We start from the raw sequence: 18,654 nt of genomic DNA on the forward strand, positions 1-18,654 counted from the left end.
CTGCACATTGTGCACATGTACCCTAGAACTTAAAGTATAATAATTTAAAAAAAAAGGTTAAACAGTATTTGCTCTCACATTAAGTATATGAGAAAGAGAACTACTATTCCAATAATCCCAGAATAGCAATATATGAGAAAGATGGAAAAGTACAACTCAAACCAGCCTATAAAATAAGACAAATAATCTTATATTTCTTAGAAATATTAAATCTATAATATTTAAACTTTTTATTTAATTTTTAAAAGTAGAAATTGCTAACAGAATTTACACTACAAAAATAAAAAACAGGTCTATTTGAATTGTGTAATATCCTAAAAAGAAACTGCTCTTTCCTTTGTCCTACCTGTTATGATCAATAAAGTGAGTTCTTTGATGGAGTGAAAGAGGTTTGATGTGGTATTGGCGGACCTGACAGGTTTTAGGTTGAATTCTTGGAGTCACATATGCTTGTAGTGTGCCATACTGGCCTTCAATTGAGCGAATCTGATTCAACAGAAAAAAGGAAACAAAGTAAGAATATTTAGCAACAAAACATATCTTTAAAACGTTCAACACAAGTTATCAAGAATTTAAAATTTACTAAGATGTGAAGACCTAATTTAAGAGGAGTTGGAAAGCTGTCCAGCTTCTTTCTTCTGTCCCACTCTGTTCCAATTCACGGGACAGATTGTAGTACCTGTTGTACTACACAAAGGTAACTTCTCTAATCTAATTAATACTGTAACTCATACTTTTCATGGCATGAGGGGGAAAACATCAAAATTTGACCTAAGTGGGAAACATTAAAAAGTTTAAGCAAGATTTTTTGCAAATGTTGCACTGTGAATATTGCTGACAAGGAAGAGGATAAGAAAACATAATAAGTAAAACTACAGAAAGCAAACAAAAAATAGATCTGATAAACCTATATTTTGGTGTTAATTTTTAAAGAGTAATAAGCTCATATTAGCAGATATTTTTTTCCACAAGAAAAAGAGCTTTAATATAGAACATAATAATTTTATATGAAAAATTATTTTGTAATAATCAGTATAACAATTAATATTCCTTATTTACAAATTCAAACAATAAAGAAAAATCTGGACAAACATGTAAGTCACCTGAAATCCTCCCACCCCAGATGATCATTATTACTACTTTGGTAGTTATGCTTTCATATGTCTCTCTACGTACAGGTACAAAAAAAGAGTATTTAGCATATAGCTGTTATTACAAAAATCTATTGACAGAAAAAATGTTTCAAATAACTTAATTATTGACATTCTGTGAAAATAGAGATGCATACCTATAATCTAATTATGGCATATTTGAACTGGAAATTCTTTTGGGCTATTTTGAATATAACTGGCTGGATATCCTGAGAATTCAACATACTTAACAGGAAATAGTAATTCACTGAGCTGGGAAGATGTAATTTAAGAGAAGGACCTAATTTAATATATCATTTCACATGACTAAGTCTATTGGATATCATATACATCTTTGCTTTCATTTCTAATACTCACATTTTACCCCTTATCTCTGCCTCTCCTATCACCACCACCTCGCTGCTCCTCCCATCCCACTTATGCCTTCCCATATTACATAACTGGCTATATCAGACAGGTGTGTTTCTTTTCATACATTTATTCATATTTATATTAATATAAATAAAAATATATTCAAATTATATATATAGATTTTATCCGCATTTTGTGTGTTTTATGAAATTCCCTCCATGTTAATCTGTATAAATCAACTCATTCTTTATAGTAGCTGTGTAATATTCCAAGATATGGATAAATAGTTATTTATTCAACCATTCAATCATTAATGAGTATTCACCTTGGTTCTACTTTTCTGCTTCTACAAGCAATGCTGCAATTAATTATATTCATGTCTGTATGTATATTACTGCTATTTTATTGCTATTAATAGATTCCCCCAAAGGAACTAATATCTATTTTCCACAGTGGTTGTAACAACTTATATTTCCACGAGCTATGACTGACAGTGTCATTTTCTTCATCCCCGTCCCCTAGCGATGTTGTTCTTTAACTATTAATTTTTTGCCATTCTGCTAGATAAAAGAAACTGCTTTTTATTATTTTAATTTGAAGTTCTCTGGCTAAAGATGAGGTAGAACGTTTTTGTTTGTTAGCGATTTTGATTCCCTCTTCTGTGTTTTGGGTTTTTTGCTTGTTTGTTTGTTTTTGAGATAGAGTCTCACACCATTGCCCAGGCTGGAGTACAGTGGCACAATCTCAGCTCACTGCAACCTCCGTCTCCTGGGTTCAAGCGATTCTCATGCCTCGGCCTCCCAAGTAGCTGGGATTACAGGTGCATAATCCCAGCTAACTTTTTTGTTTTGTTTTTTTTAATAGAGACAGGGTTTCACCATGTTGGCCAGGCTGTTCTTGAACTCCTGACCTCAAGTGATCTGCCCGCCTTGGCCTCCCAAAGTGCTGAGATTACAGGTGTGAGCCACTGTGTCCAATCTTCTCTTCTGTGACTTGCCTGTCCATATCCTTTGCCTATTTTCCTTACTTGGTGGTTTTTATTGTAACAATAGGTTGTTTATATGTTATTGACAATTACTGTTAGACAATTAAGTCTTCTTTCTTTAAATAAGTAGGTACTTAATCCATCTGAATTTATTTTTTATATATGGCATAAGATAACAATTCATTTGATTTTCTTCTAGATGGATGCCAGTTGTGTCAACAGTAATTTTCAAACAGAAATAGTGATTTAATAGAAGTGTTCCCTTCTATTAAAATAGAAATGTCATGCACTAAATTCCCATAAATATGAAATATATTCTGGGTTCTATTTCTAGATTATTCTGTTGCATGGCCTATTTATTTAGGCTTGGAAATATCCTCCATTATTTTTATTATGGTAGTTTTATGGTATGTTTTATCATATGGCAAAGCAAGTTACACCTTTTCTTCTTTTTCATAATTTTCTTGGCTCTTCTCAGGCATTTTGTCTTTCTTCTACACTTTAAAATTATTATATCCAATTAAAAAAAGAAGAACATGGCCAAGTGTGGTATATCACACCTGTAATCCCAGCACTTTGGGAGGCCAAGGTGGGTGGATCAACTGAGGTCAGGAGTTCTAGACCAACCTGTCCAACATGGTGAAACCCTGTCTCTACTAAAATACAAAAATTAGCCAGGCATGGTGGTGTATGCCTATAATCCCTGCTACTAGGGACTTTGAGGCATGAAAATCGCTTATACCAGGGAGGTGGAGGTTGCATGGAGCCAAGATTGCGCCACTGCACTCCAGCCTGGGTGACAGAACAAGACTCCGTCTCAAAAAAACAAAACAAAACAAAACAACAACAACAAAAAGTGAAACATTGTTTTTAATCAATTTTTACTCAACTTTCAAATTTGTTAGCAGAAACTTGCTCAATGTAAAATGTTTAATTAGGTCACTTACTGATACTTTTTTTTTTTTAAGAAATAAATTTATCCTAGTTTTCCATTTTTCTTTCAAAGTACATAAAAAGGAATGTATGCAGACCAAAATGAATTGTTTAGGGGAAAGATCATATTTAACTGGAACTTCCTTAACCAGATGTGAAAAAAATATTGTGTAACAGCATCTCTCTTGAAAAATAAAAAAACCTTTGAGTTTCAAAACATCAGCAACACCAGAAAAAAAGTTACAGTTGTTAATTTTTAGATCATAGGTCTATCAAAACGAATCCCACTATAAATAACTAAAACGGATTTGTGTGCTATGGTAAGTATTTAATTATAAAAATGGTTATGTCATTAAATTGCTAGAGAAAACTTTAAAAGGTTTTCTCTAGAATGTATGATAATAAATGATATCACTGGAATGCAATCAGCAAAATTCAGGTGGTAGAAACATATATGGTGAATGCTCAGATACTTTAATAACTAAGTTAATTTAGAAGATGACTGTCAGGACCAGCCTGGCCAACATGGTAAAACCCCGTCCCTACGAAACAAACAAACAAAAAAGTACAAAAATTAGCCAGGTGTGATGGAAGGCACCTGTAATCCCAGCTACTCAGGAGGCTGAGGCAAGAGAATTGCTTGAACCTGGGAGGCGGAGGATGCAGTGAACCCAGATTGTGCCACTGCATTCCAGCCTGGGTGACAAGAGCGCAAGAGCGAGACTTCATTTCAAAAAAAAAAAAAGGATGACTGGATTAAACAAGCTGTAAAACAAAAATCAGTAAAATCTGAACATTAAATATTTTATAATATTAAAAAATTATTGTTGATTTTTCTTAGGTGTGATAATAGTGTAGTTATGTTTAAAAAAAGAGAGAGTACCTATCTTTTAGACAAACTAAATGAAATTATGAGTATCTTGTATTTGCTTGAAAATATTTTAGGGTAGTAGTAATGATAGCATAAACAAGGTGGCCGTGAGTTGATCACTGCTGAAGCTGTGTGATTAATACATGGGGATTCATTACTTTTATAAATGTTTGAAACTTTCTATAATAGAAAATTTGAAAAAAAATTTTCAGTTAGAGGAAACTTTAAGACCAATAATTTTAGGCCGGGCATGGTGGCTCATCCCTGTAATCCCATCACTTTGGGAGGCTGAGGCATGTGAACTGCTTGAGCTCAAGAGTTTGAGACCAACCTGGGCAACATGGCAAAACTCAATTTCTATTTAAAAAATAAAAATCAATAATTTTAGAGAAGGTGATTAAGAAATAATAGCAGAGATTGTGGTCTGGGCTAAATTATATACTAACTGGTCATTCAAAATTCATTACTCCAAAACAATTCATTTCAGGGAGAAATTAAATGCAAACAAATAATATCATATGTTGTAAGACACACCAGCAGGAAAAAGGAAATTCAAACATTCAAGTAAAGGTAATTTCTAATATTTTTACCTTGAGTTCCAGCCTTGTAGTATCTGCTTGGCACCGATAAGTGGCAAGAAGGAAGTTGTCATTTGACTGGGAAGAATACAAAGTAGAGGAAAAGAATGAATCCATGTTTTTAGCAACAAAAAAAAGGCATCAATAATAATAATGGTTACCATTTACTTAAGTACCTGTCACTGGTGCTAAGTGCTTTTGAAACATGTTCTAACTTATACTTACAAAAACCCTATGCACTAAGTTTTACTAATTAAGCTTTAACAGATAAAGAAACTGAGGTTATGAGGAGTTCAATAACTTCCCCACAGCCATTAAGTGATGAAACTGGAATTCAAATTCCTATCTAAAGCTCATGCTCTTTCCATCTTGAGTTTTTACGATAACATTTTTAAACATTAAGAATTCTTCTAAAAATCTGACAATGCAAACACCAAATGTGTTGGCTGTGTCCCCATCCAAATCTCATTTTGAACTGTACTCCCGTAATTCCCATGTGTTATGGGAGGGACCCAGTGGGAGATAATTCAATCATGGGGCCAGTTTCTCCCATACTGCTCTCATGGTAATGAATAAGATCTGATGGTTTTATAAGGGGAAACCCCTTTCTCTTGGCTCTCATTCTCTTTTCTCTTGTCTGCCACCATGTGAGATATGCCTTTCACATTCCTCCATGATTGTGAGGTCTCCTCAGCCAGGTGGAACTGTGAGTCCAATAAACCTCTTTCTTTTGTAAATTGTCCAGTTCCTGGTATGTCTTTATCAGCAGTGTAAAAATTGACTAGCACAGTAAATTGGTACTGGTAGAGTGTGGTGCTGCTATAGAGATACCCAAAAATGTGGAAGTGACATTGGAACTGGGTAACAGGCAGGGGCTGGAACAGTTTGGAGCACTCAGAAAAAGACAGGAAAATGTGGGAAAGTGTGAAACTTCCTAGAGACTTACTGAATGGCTGTGTCCAAAATGCTGATAGTGATGTGGACAATGAAATCCAGGCTGAGGTGATCTCAGATGGAGATGAGGAACTTGTTGGGAAATGGAGCAAAGGTGACTCTTATTATGTTTTAGCAAAGAGGCTGGCAGCATTATGCCCCTGCCCTATAGATGTGTGGAATTTTGAAGGGAGATAATTTACGGTATCTGGCAGAAGAAATTTCTAAGCAGCAAAGCATTCAAGAAGTGACTTGGGTGCTGTTGAAAGCATTCAGTTTTATAAGGGAAGGAGATCATAAAAGTTCAGAAAATTTGCAGCTTAACAATGCAATAGAAAAGAAAATCCCATTTTCTGAGAAATTCAAGTTGGCTACAGAAATTTGCATAAGTAATGACAAGCCGAACATTAATCATCAAGACAATGGGGAAAATGTATCCAGAGCATGTCAGAGGTCTTCATGGCAGCACCCCCCACCACAGGCCTGGAGGCCTAGGAGGAAAAAGTGGTTTTGTGGGGTAGGCCCAGGATCTCCATGCTGCATGCAGCCTAGCAACTTGGTGCCCTGTGTCCCAGTCACTCTAGCCTTGGCTGAAAGGGGCCAACGCAGAGCCTGGCCTGTGGCTTCAGAAGCCTCAAGCCTTGGCAGCTTCCCTGTGTTGTTGAGCCTGTCAGTGCACAAAAGTCAAGAATTGGGGTTTGGGAACCTCCGCCATATATATCAGCATATATCAGCAGATGTATGGAAACACCTGAATGTTCAAACGGAAATTTGCTGCAGGGGCAGGGCTCTCATGGAGGACCTGTCCAGGGCAGTGTGGAAGGAAAATGTGGGGTTGGAGCCCCAACATAGAGTTTCTACTGGGGCACTGCCTCATGGAGCTGTGAGAAGAGGGCCACTGTCTTCCAGACCCCAGAACGGTAGATCCACCCACAGCTTGCACTGTGAGCCTGGAAAAGTCACAGACACTCAGTGCCAGACTATGAAAGAACCCAGGAGTGGGAAGTATACCCTGCAAAGTCACAGGGGTGGAGCTGCCCAAGGCCATAGGAGCCCACCTCTTGCATCAATGTGACCCAGATGTGAGACATGAAGTCAAAGGATCATTTTGGAGGTTTAAGATTTGACTGCCTTGCTAGATTTTGGACTTGCATGGGGCCTGTAGCCCCTTTATTTTGGCCAATTTCTCCCATTAGCAATGGCTGTATTTACCCAATGCCTGTACCCCCACTGTATCTAGGAAGTAACTAACTTGCTTTTGATTTTACAGGCTCATAGGCAGAAGGGACTTGCCTTGTCCCAGATGAGACTTTGGACTGTGGACTTCTGAGTTAATGCAAAAATGAGTTAAGACTTGGGGGACTTTTGGGAAGGCATGATTGGTTTTGAAATGTAAGGACATGAAATTTGGGAGGTGCAGGGGTGGAATGATATGGTTTGGCTATGTCCCCACCCAAATCTCATCTTGAATTGTACTTCTATAATTTCCATGTGTTGTGGGAGGGACCCAGTGGGAGAAAACTGAATCATGAGGGTGGTTTCTGCCATACTGTTTTTCATGGTAGTGAATAAGTCTCATGAAGTCTGATGTTTTTATAAACCCCATTCTCTTGGCTCTCATTCCCTCTTGTCTGCCACCATGTGAGATGTGCCTTTCACCTTCTGCCATGATTGTGAGGCCTCCCCAGCCAGGTAGAACTGTGAGTCCAATAAACCTCTTTCTTTTGTAAATTGTCCCATCTTGGGTATGTCTTTATCAGCAGTGTGAAAATGGGCTAATACAAAATGTTTATACTATAAAGGCACATACATCAGAGTTTGATATTGAATCTCTTGGATTTTTCACAAATACTTACAGAGGAAAGAGAAATATCTCTTCTCTCTATTCCCAGGAAATGGCACAGTGCCTGGTACACTGTAAGCACTTAATACATGTTTGTTGAACTAACCTAGAGGAGTTCCTTCAAATATTATAACTTCTTGAAACTGAATATTAAACTACTAGAAATAGAGAAATGTAGCTAGGTTCATGGATTACAAAAACAGACATAGCAACATAAGATAATTTATATGTTATTTTTGAGACTATTTCTCTATTTTTATTAAATAAAGAAAAAAGGATGGTAATATAAAATATAAAACTCAAACATTACAATTTCAAATCATTTAAACTCAACAGAGAGGATCGATCAATTTAAAAGTAAATATATTCTTTTTTTTTTTTTTTTGAGACAGAGTCTTGCTGTGTTGCCCAGGCTAGAGTGCAGTGGTGTGATCTCAGCTCAATGCAACCTCTGCCTCCTGAGTTCAATTGACTCTCATACCTCAGCCTCCCGAATAAATAGCTGGGAGTACAGGCACATGCCCCTACATCCAGCTACTTGTTTTGTATTTTTAGTAAAGAGGGTGTTTTACCATGTTGGCCAGGCTGGTCTTGAACTCCTGGCCTCAAGTGATCCACCTGCCTTGGGCTCTCAAAGTGCTGGGATTACACGTATGAGCCACGGTGCCAAGCCGTAAATATATTCTTGTATGATTAAAAACAAACATTATATACTACAGTGTTTATTGATAAATGATACAGATAACATGTTTGGGATGAGGTTTGGGAGTGGGGAAGGAGAGGGTGAAGAGCATGAAAAAATAAGACTGGGCTGGGCATGGTGGCTCACACCTGTAATCCCAGCACTTTGGGAGGCTCGGAGGTGGAAGGACAGCTTGAAGCTAGGAGTTCAAGACCAGCCTGGGCAACAAAGTGAGGCCCCATCTCTACAAAATGTAAAAAAATTAAAAAAATTAGCCGGGGATCATGGCATATGCCTATGGTCCTATGTACTCAGGAGAATGAGACATGAAGATAAGTTTGAGCCTAGAAGTTTGAGGCTGCAATGAGCTATGATCACACCACTGCACTTCAGCCTAGGTGACAGAGTAAGACCCCCATCTCTGAAAAAAAAAAAAAAAAAAGACTAATCATATGTTGAAAATTAGTGATAGGTACATGCAAGTTATTATACTAGTCTTTCTACTTTTGTGTATACTTGAAGTCTCCATAATAAGTTTTTTTAAAGCCACTGTCCTAGAAAACATATTTTAAATTAGTATGAAATAGTCATTTCAAAGAATCCTTCAGTGATGTACTTAAAACAGATCAATCTTTCATAGTAGTTTAAGAACCAAAGATCTTAAGTTTATGTTAACTTGATTTTCTAAATAATCATAAAAATGTAGGCCATATCTTTTGTGTTTTGTTCTCAAACAGGGATGACAAACCATATATTGATAATGTAATAAAAATGTTATAAAATCTCTTATTAAAAATAAAATTTTTACTATGAAGTTATATTGAAAAATAGGCTGGGTATGGTGGCTCACACCTGTAATCTCAGCACTTTGGGAGGTCAAGGTGGGTGGATCACCTGAGGTCAGGAGTTCAAGACCAGCCTGACCAACATGGCAAAACCCCATCTCTACTAAAAATACAAAAATTAGCCGGGTGTGGTGGCGTGTGTGTGTAGTCCCGGCTACTTTGGAGTCTTGAGACAGGAGAATTGCTTGAACCTGGGAGGTGGAGGTTGTAGTGAGCTGAGATTGTGCCGCTGCACTGTAGCCTGGGTGATGGAGTAAGACTCCGTCAAAAAAAAAAAAAGACAGAAAGAAAGAAAAAGAAAGAAAGAAAGAAAATTATTCTTATATCTATCAATATTTTACTTTATCTACTCTTTTATTCCTCCTTTTTAAAAAATATATAAGGCCAGACATGGTGGCTCATGCCTATAATCCCAGCACTTTGGGAGGCTGCGGTGGGAGGATCACTTAGGCCCAGGAGTTTGAGACCAGCCTGGGCAACATAGGAAGACCCTGTCTCTACAAAAAATTTCAAAATCAGCCAGGCATGGTGGCTTGTGCCTGTAGTCCCAGCTACTTGGAAGGCTGAGGTGGAAGGATCTGTTTGAGCCCAGGAGGTCGAGGCTGCAGTGAGCCATGATCATGCCACTGCACTCCAGCCTGGGCAACAGAGTGAGACCATGTCTTAAAAAAAGTAAATAAGTAACAAAAACCAAGTAAGTAAAATATATTCTGCAGCAGTGCCAATGCAGAAAAATAAAAATAAAATACATATTAATACAACTACCCACCAACTCCAGTTACCATCTCCTCCTGCTCTGGCTTGCCTTCTCCAATGCAATTAATCCAAACCTTATCTATACCTTGACTTCTCTTCAGGAGTCACACATAGCTCTGAGTCTGCTTATCGGCTAGTACTAAGCAGAAAGAAGCGATATAGAAAGCATGTCCAAAAGCACTGACGTGATCTCATCTCAGGTACTGTGCACATGTTAAGTGCTCAATAAAAGTCTGTTGAATGAAGTTTATTACACATTCAGCAAGCCTAGAAAAAGTGGGGCAGGGCAGGAAGAGCGGGGGAAGCAACAGATCATGTTCCAATGCAGGGATGTGTGAAACTATATAGCATTTTCAGGAATTTTAAGAACTTCAGTTTGGCAGAAATAATGTGCATGGGAGGGGTGGTAGCAGCCAGTGAGAGAGAAGTTAGAGATGTAATCAAGAGCTGAATCATGGAAAGTTTTCTATGCTACAATAAGGAATCTATATTTATATCTAGCAGGAAATCAGGAATATTTAAAAGGTTTTGAGAAAAGAAAGATACAGTGATGTTTGTGTTTTAGGAAGGAAGACTTTCTGGTGGTAGTGTACATACAGCATATCCCAGAAGTCAGAGGCAAGACTAGAGGCAGAGAAATGTATAAAGTAGTTCAAGGAAGACATGGTAAGGGCCTGGACTAAGTTAACAGGGGTAGGAATGAAGCCAAGTAGAAGTATGAAAGCCATGGAGGTAGAACTGACAGAAACTGACTAATTGGGTATATAGGCTGAACATTCCTAAACTGAGTATCTAAAATGCTCCAAAACCCTAAACTTTTTGTGTGCCAAGATAACACTTTAAGGAAACGCTCACTGGAGCATTTCAGATTTCAGATTTTCAAATTTGGGGTGCTGAACCAGTAAGTATAAAACAAATATTCCAAAACCTAAAAAAATCCAAAATCCAAAATATTTCTTGGTCCCAAGCATTTCACATAAGGGATATCAACCTGTAACAGATCACAGAAAGGAAGGAATCTAGGACAACACTAGGTTTCTCGACTAAGGACAGGGAAAGAGAACCGACACAGATTTTGAAGGAGAGGTTACATAAGAAATGACTGAAAAAGAAACATCAAAACCTAACAGCATTTATAGACTTTAATCAAAATGGCATAATAGAAATGAAAGCATGTGAAGAATTCTTTTATATTTTTTACTCACCTCAGAATCACAGCTGCTAAAGCTAACAACAGCAGAATTTTTATCCACATCAAGTAAATCTATTGGAACATCACTCTACAGTCAATATTAAAAAAACAGAAGGTTTAGATGAAAAACCTAAAAATGTTCATAAATTATGTCTTCTCTAAGAGTTCTCCTTAGTTCTAGTTTATATTCATCTTTAAATTTGAGAGTATGAATTCTCTTAATTTATACTTGATATTATATACTTCTAGAAAATAAATATAATAAAGAATAAATGTTATTTTACAATCACCTGTTTTTTTCTACCTTGGAATATAAAAATCACAGAACATCATCTCTTACCACCCCCTTAGAAGTCCAATTGTCCCACTTATTTTTGTAAAGTACTAAAAATGTTACTATGAGCTATAAATAATCACATGGCCATTCTGATTCATCTTTAGCAGTTTCAATTTCACCTGTAACACAGAAAGAAGATAATTTTTGGTCTCCTCTGGAGAGGCAGTTTCTAGGACAAAGCTGTTGCACTGTGTTCTACGTGAATGGCATTCTCAGAGTTGCTCAATGCAACAACCTGTGAGCTAGCATTACTTAAGAGAGTTTTCTGCCTTTAGGTTTTTTAAAATAATCTGATCTCTTCATTACATCTTTTTAAACCTTTTCTTCCTCCAATTTATTATGTTCTCATTTTGTGATTGGTTTACTATCTTTTGCTTATTTTCTATTCTTCCTATTATCCTTTTCTACTTCCTGAATACCTTCCAATTTAAATAAGTCAGCAAATATATACATTGATGAATGGAGTCATACATTATTATCCCTAAATTTCACCCTTTAGGATTTTCTACTTTGCCTGTTGACCTACCAGAAACTACTGGGTTAATGAGCAAGCTGTACTTTAATGTTTGGGGCTTAAAAAGAAAAAGTTCTAGCAAGGGCATTAAATATAGTAGTTTTCTAAGTCACATCTTTGTTAAGATTCTCCCAGAGGGTAGCCAAAGAAGAAAAACCTTACTGTCTTTTCTATCTCTTCTTAAAATTTAAGCCCATCTTTGGTTTGTTTATTAAGTACATAAATAAAAAGTAAAAATACAATTCAAATAATCTATGAGCAAACAATCTAAAGGAAGATTAAAAGGCCATAAACATTTAAAATTACTGTCTATGGCTGGGTGGCGTGGTTCACGCTTGCAATCCCAGCACTTTGTGAGGCCGAGGCAGGTGGATCACCTGAGGTCAGGAGTTCAAGACCAGCCTGGACAACATGATGAAACCCTGTCTCTACTAAAAATACAAAATAAGCCAGGCGTGGTGGCACATACCTGTAGTCCCAGCTACTCGGGGGGCTGAGAGGCAGGAGAATCACTTGAACCTGGGAGGCGGAGGTTACAGTGAGCTGAGATTGCACCACTGCACTCCGTCTAGGTGACAGAGTAAGACTCTGTCTCAAAAAAATGAAAATAAAAAAATAAAAAATTACTGTCTAAAACTAAAAATGTTCAATAATAATTAGTACCTATGACTGGTTTGCAAAATAGATCCAGTCATAAAACTAAGAAATTAGACATTTTGCTTACCTGTATTAAGACATTATCTATTGCAGTCTGTACCTCTAAGATAAGGCTGTAACTGGCATCATCTTTATTTAGTGTAAATTTATCATTTATACCAAAGGAAGGTACTGTTGATTTTGCTTTGCTTGATTGAGAAGACTGCTGATAATTCTCTCTTTCCTGCAATACCTTATACTGCAGATGTTCCAATTCATTCCTGGAGAAAAACATACACAAATTTGTCAAATGTAAGTATAAACATTGAGGTCCTTAGAATGTTTACAAAAATTTGAGACATTTGCTTTTACAAAATGTGTTTTTATTGGTTGAGCTAATAAAATAAAAATAAAGGGAACAAAATTTTTGCTTCTATGACTGACTAAATGATTCCACATTATTTATCCTTAACCCAAAAATTAAAACACCTACTCAGTCCCATACTAGCAATATTAATAGAGAGTTTTAAATATCATGGTAGGCTACAAAATAATCAATCTTAACACAGGAATCCTATTACAGTTACATAAAGTACTAATCAGAAGAGACACTTACTATACTAAAGAGAAGAGAAATTAATATTGCAGAACATACTAGACTTAATGAAAAGAGACAAAATGTGTGAAGCTAGTAAACATGTAACTTTCAGTAAGACACTAGGGAAGATATAAACAATAAAAAGGAAGCTGCAGAATATTAGCATTTTAGGGACCACAAGGATGATCATGAGCCAGTGGTACAGCTTAACTACCAAGTTTTGGAGAGGATTCTGCTGAGACTGAACTACACAGGCATTGCTTAGAGCTCCAGTTAAGGGGAAGGTCTACATGCAAATGGAGTAAACAGTCATTGGGATAGAACAACATGAGGCTTAACTAGCCACAATTTAGGAGGAAAAGTCTAGGGAGGAGCTTGGAAGGGATCTGTGTGATGAACAAAGGAAAAGATTCATTCATTAAAGAAATATTTACTGCTAAATATTACTATTTACTCCTATGTACCTAGCAGTGTTTGGGTATCAAATGAACAAATCAGACTTGAGCTTCTCGTAAAGCTTACATTCCAGTGTGGAATCAAGAAATGGTAGACTTGGTTATAAATAAAAGGTACTGTATTGAGGATGTGAGAAAGTAGTCATTAACTATACTTGTATCCTTGTTGCATGAAGTAGGATATCCTGAATGAATCTGGCATACTTGTTTGCATGAACATTACAGCTTGCTCTCTGGTGGCTTTGGTGAAACGGCTTGTGCTACTAGTACTTGTGGCATTTGTTGCCTTAAAAGTTTCTGTAGCCTTCAACGACCACCAAAAAAAGATCATCCTTCACTCCACAAAAGGTCAGCATGGGTTGAAATGGGGAGAGCAGTCATTAAAAGTTTCAGCAACTCCTACTTCTTCATTGTATGAAGCATCTTTATTTGAGTTTGAGGTCCCCCTTTTCATAGCACACATCAAATTGAGCATACCATAAAAACAATTCTTGTGTCTAGGGGAGTCAACATTACTCAGTTCCAGTTAAGAAAATTTATAAACCAACATTACAGATTCAGAAGGGTCCACAGGAAGAGTAAACGTTAGAGTTAATAAGAAATAATAGAGCCATCTGTGTTGATTATTTCTAATGTCTGTGAAAAGCAAAAAATAAAACACTACAAGTGTCTATGACGCAAAAAAAAAAAAAATATGAAAAATACAACTCTTGACCTAAGAAAAAGTCAATTCAGAATAAGGCATACAAAAAAGTATATTTCTATCTCCAAAATATTAATCAGCACTTACTGCTAATTTTCTCAAAACTGTAAACTTTCATTTTAAAAGGTGATTAATTAATTATATAATTCCTTCCAATAAAATATACTCCATCTATAAGTAATAAAAAGCAACAACCACACACTTCATGAGATTTTTAAAAAAGCAAATAAAAAACTCAAAGTTACCGTAAGGAAGAAATTTTATTCTGCATCTCCTGATTAAATTTTAGTTCTTCTCCTGGTCCACTTTCCTTATGAATGGGCTCTGTTGTCAGACCTGTAACCCAGCCTGTAGAGATGAATTACAGTCACACACTACTTAGTACTGCTAGTGTTAAAAAAGATAAATTATGCATTGTGTAGCAGAAACTCCAATGTACATGCCCCTTTGTCCACCAATATCAGCCTATCTCAACCCTAGGACTTAATTCAAAAACAAAACATAAAATCAAGCTGGAAAATATCCAGACTATAGAGAAATTACTTAAGCATTTCATGATATCATTTTTTTTTTTTGCCTGAAATACCATAATACTATAATGAAGGGAATCTTTTACTTCTTAACAGATTTAAAATATGGAATAAGTCAACATAGTCTAGCAATTTCAAAAATAGCTGAAAAATAAGAATTGCCTTTTAAAAATTACTTCATGGAAATTTAAACTCTCACATGACTACTATGAGGATGCAAAAATTACCAATTCAAAAGAAGTTTTGGCAAGTTTTTGAGACCCTGTCTCAAAAAAAAAAGTTTTTTATCAGGCACATACATAGTCCAAAACATAAAATAAATCTCAATAAGTACTTCTCTTTAAATCAAATAAGATAATTTAATAAGGGTAAGAGTGACATGCTAAACACTCTTAAAAAGTATTATTCAAATATCAACTATTTTATAAATCAAGAAGCCTATACTTTCTCCTTATTTTTTAACCAAGAAAGTTTTTAATGCTGTAAGTAAGAGTGATTGATTAACACAGCAGCCTCCCCTTATCCACGATTCCACTTTCTGCATTTTAGTAACCCATAGTCAATGGTAGGCTGAACATATTAAATGGAAAATTCCAGAAATAAGTCCTAAGTTTTAAATTGTACAACATTCTGAATAGGGTGATAAAATCCCATGCCATCCTGCTCCATTCTGCCCAGGACGTAAATCATCCCTTTGTCCAACATATCACTTGCTGTATATGATACCTGCTACCAGCCTATCTATTGTTCGCTTAGAAGCCAAACCAGTTATCAGATCAACTGTTGCAGTATCATAGTGCTTGGGTTCAAGTAACCTTACTTTATTTAATAAGGGCCCCAAAGCGCAAGAGTAGTGATGTTAAGCATATTGTTATAATTGCTCTATTTTATTATTCGTTATTGTTAATCTTGTACTATGCCTAATTTGTAAGTTAAACTTTATCACAGGCATGTAGGTATAGGAAAAAAATATACACAGGGTTCAGTACTATCTGAGGTTCGAGGCTTCCACTAGGGATCTTGGAATAGATTCCCTATGAATAAGGGGGGACTACTACAACTCTTTTTTAAAAAGAGACATCAAAAGCAGTTTATTAAGTTTAGATTTTTTGTTGCTGACTCTTTCTTCAATTACCTATTATCATTTACTTTACCTGAATATGTGGACACCACGATTTCATCATAGCTGTCTTTTCCTACACAACCACCCTGGATAGATGTGACACTTTCAGACAACATCTAAGGAAGTTTAAGACCAAGCACTACATTAGTAACTAAAAATTTCACAGACATGTTAAAAATAAGCTACACAACGTTTTCCCTGGCTCCAGACATTCAATATATATTTACTGAATGCTTATGTGCAGACACTCAGATTAGAAAGACAAAATATCTTGAACAAATGGCAGGAAACTTCAGTGTTTTTAAATTTGGGAAAGAAGATTCAAAACGATCCTAGTATATTTGTGGGTACCACTCAACTAATGATATACTCATCTAATGAGCTAAAATAGTTTATTTATTTATTTAGAGACAACGTCTCCCTCCGTCACCCAGGCTGGAGTGCAGTCGTGCAATTACAGCTCACTGCAGCCTTGACTTCCTGGGCTCAAACGATCCTCCCGCCTTAGGCCCCAGAGTAGCTGGGACTAGAGGTGCACACCACAACACTGGGCTAATTTTTCTATTTTTTGTAGAGATGGGGCTTTGCCATGTTTCCCAGGCTGGTCTTCAAATCGTGGGCTCAAGCAATCTGCCACCTTGGCCTCCCAAACTGCTAGGATTATAGGCCTGAACCATAGCGTCCAGCCAGTTTATTTTCATAAAGAAAGGTTTTTAAAAAACTTACATAAGCAAGGCTGGGCACGATGGCTCATGCCTGTAATCCCAGCACTTTGGGAGGCCAAGGTGGGCAGATCACGAGGTCAAGAGATTGAGACCATCCTGTCCAGCATGGTGAAACCCCATCTCTACTAAAAACACAAAAAAATTAGGTGGGCGTGGTGGTGCATGCCTGTAGTCCCAGCTACTCAGGAGGCTAAGGCAGGAGAATCGCTTCAACCCGGAAGGTCAAGATTGCAGTGAGCCGAGATCATGCCACTGCACTCCAGTCTGGCTACAGAGCGAGACTCCGTCTGGGGGAAAAAAAAAAATTACATAAGCAAAAAGCAAAATACCCTGTAAGTTTAGTCTATTATCTGAATTCCATGCACCATCTCTTATGTGTATTCTCAAAATAGTTTTTTAGATAAATAAAGAAGATGGTAACCTATATGGAATCTTTAGGAAAACTGCTATTGTGGAGAGAAATCAAGTTTTTTCGGATGACTCAGGGTTTATAACAACCATCTTTTAAGCAATACTTCCCAAACTTGTTTGACAACCACTTACGTAACTCAACTAGGAATCTGTATTTTTTTTTTTTTATTTATTTCTTTTAAAATAATTGCAGGGAGCTGGTTTTTTGTTTTTGTTTGCTTTTTAGACAGGACATTGATCTGTTGCCCAGGCTGGAATGCAGTTGCATGATCATGGCTCACTGCAGCCTCAACCTCCCAGGTTCAAGTGACCCTCCCAACTTGGCCTTCCAAGTAGCTGGGATTGCAGGGGTACACCACCATACCTAGCTGATTTTTAAAATTTTTTTGCAGAACTGGGGTCTCCCTATGTTGCCCAGGCTGGTGTTGAACTTCTGGGCTCAAGCAAACCTCCCACCTTGGCCTCCCGAAGTGCTGGGATTACAGGTGTAAGCCACTGTGCCTGGCCAGAAACTGTTTTTAACAAACACTCTAGGTCGGTGGCTTTCAAGCTATTTGGAAAGCAAGCAATAAATTTTATATTACAATCTGGTATACATTCACAAATAAACATATACAGCAATGTATCTAACTTAAAAGATTTGTGTCATACTCTGATATGTTCTAATCTATTCTATTTTGTTTTTTAAAAACTGCACTGGCAACACACTAATTGGTTTTGACTAGCAGTTTGAAAAACTCTGGTATGTAATTCTTAGCAGGCAAGGCTGAGAACCTTTGTTTTAAAGGAGGGAGTGGAAGGAAGGGACACTAGCATTAAACCGGACAATCAACAAAATGCTAGTTCTCTTCACCTACCCTATAGGGGGCAAACCTCTGAGCTATCCTGCAAATTAGGCTGTGATAGTTGTTACTGAGGCTAATTACCTGAGAAATTCAAGTAACAAAGGTTTGATTATAAATCACATAAAGTTAGATTTACAGGTGGGGTCAAATATCTGCATTTTTAACAAGTGTCCAGTTGATGTGTATAATAAAAGTTTTCAAAAAATTGTTTTTTATTGATCTGACAACTTGATTAGAACTTCCTTTAATTTACTGAACACAAAACACTGGAAATCACCTGACTTGCAGAATAATGTTTTACTCAACTAATAGAAACACGCACATTCTCACTTTCTGAGGGGTTTATCAGGGAACTATTAATTACAACTTTAAAGAGTATATTTAATGCAATATACTTGGAAAACATTTTTAAAACTATTCATTTCCTTTTTTTAACTGTTCATTTCTATATACTTTTTTGCTAATAGAACATTTTAATGAAATTCATTTATCTTATGTACTTATATAAAAAAATTGGGGCTACTCTGCACACTCCCTATGGGGTAGCCTTGTTCTGCAAGGAGTAGGAAAAGAAAAACAAAGGAAAAAGGAAGGAAGGAGGGAAGGAAGGGGAGGGAGGAAGGGAGGAAAGAAAGGGAAGAATGGGAGGAAGGTAGG

At 36.6% G+C, this 18,654-nt stretch overlaps 1 protein-coding gene across 1 annotated transcript in view; it reads right to left on the reverse strand.

The window, feature by feature from the left end:
* The window catches only part of BBS7 (Bardet-Biedl syndrome 7), a 55,071-nt gene that overhangs the window by 16,355 nt on the left and 20,062 nt on the right, over positions 1-18,654 (reverse strand). Inside the window, exons 9-14 of the mRNA XM_011948611.1 lie at positions 16,048-16,132; positions 14,609-14,711; positions 12,696-12,888; positions 11,134-11,208; positions 4,882-4,947; positions 347-486 (exon numbers count right to left, since the gene is read on the reverse strand). Coding sequence (XP_011804001.1) covers positions 347-486; positions 4,882-4,947; positions 11,134-11,208; positions 12,696-12,888; positions 14,609-14,711; positions 16,048-16,132 — 662 coding nt within the window. The remainder of the gene's footprint in view (positions 1-346; positions 487-4,881; positions 4,948-11,133; positions 11,209-12,695; positions 12,889-14,608; positions 14,712-16,047; positions 16,133-18,654) is intronic.

Source organism: Colobus angolensis, unplaced genomic scaffold (assembly GCF_000951035.1).
Source record: "Colobus angolensis palliatus isolate OR3802 unplaced genomic scaffold, Cang.pa_1.0 Scaffold280, whole genome shotgun sequence".
NCBI lineage: Eukaryota > Metazoa > Chordata > Mammalia > Primates > Cercopithecidae > Colobus > Colobus angolensis.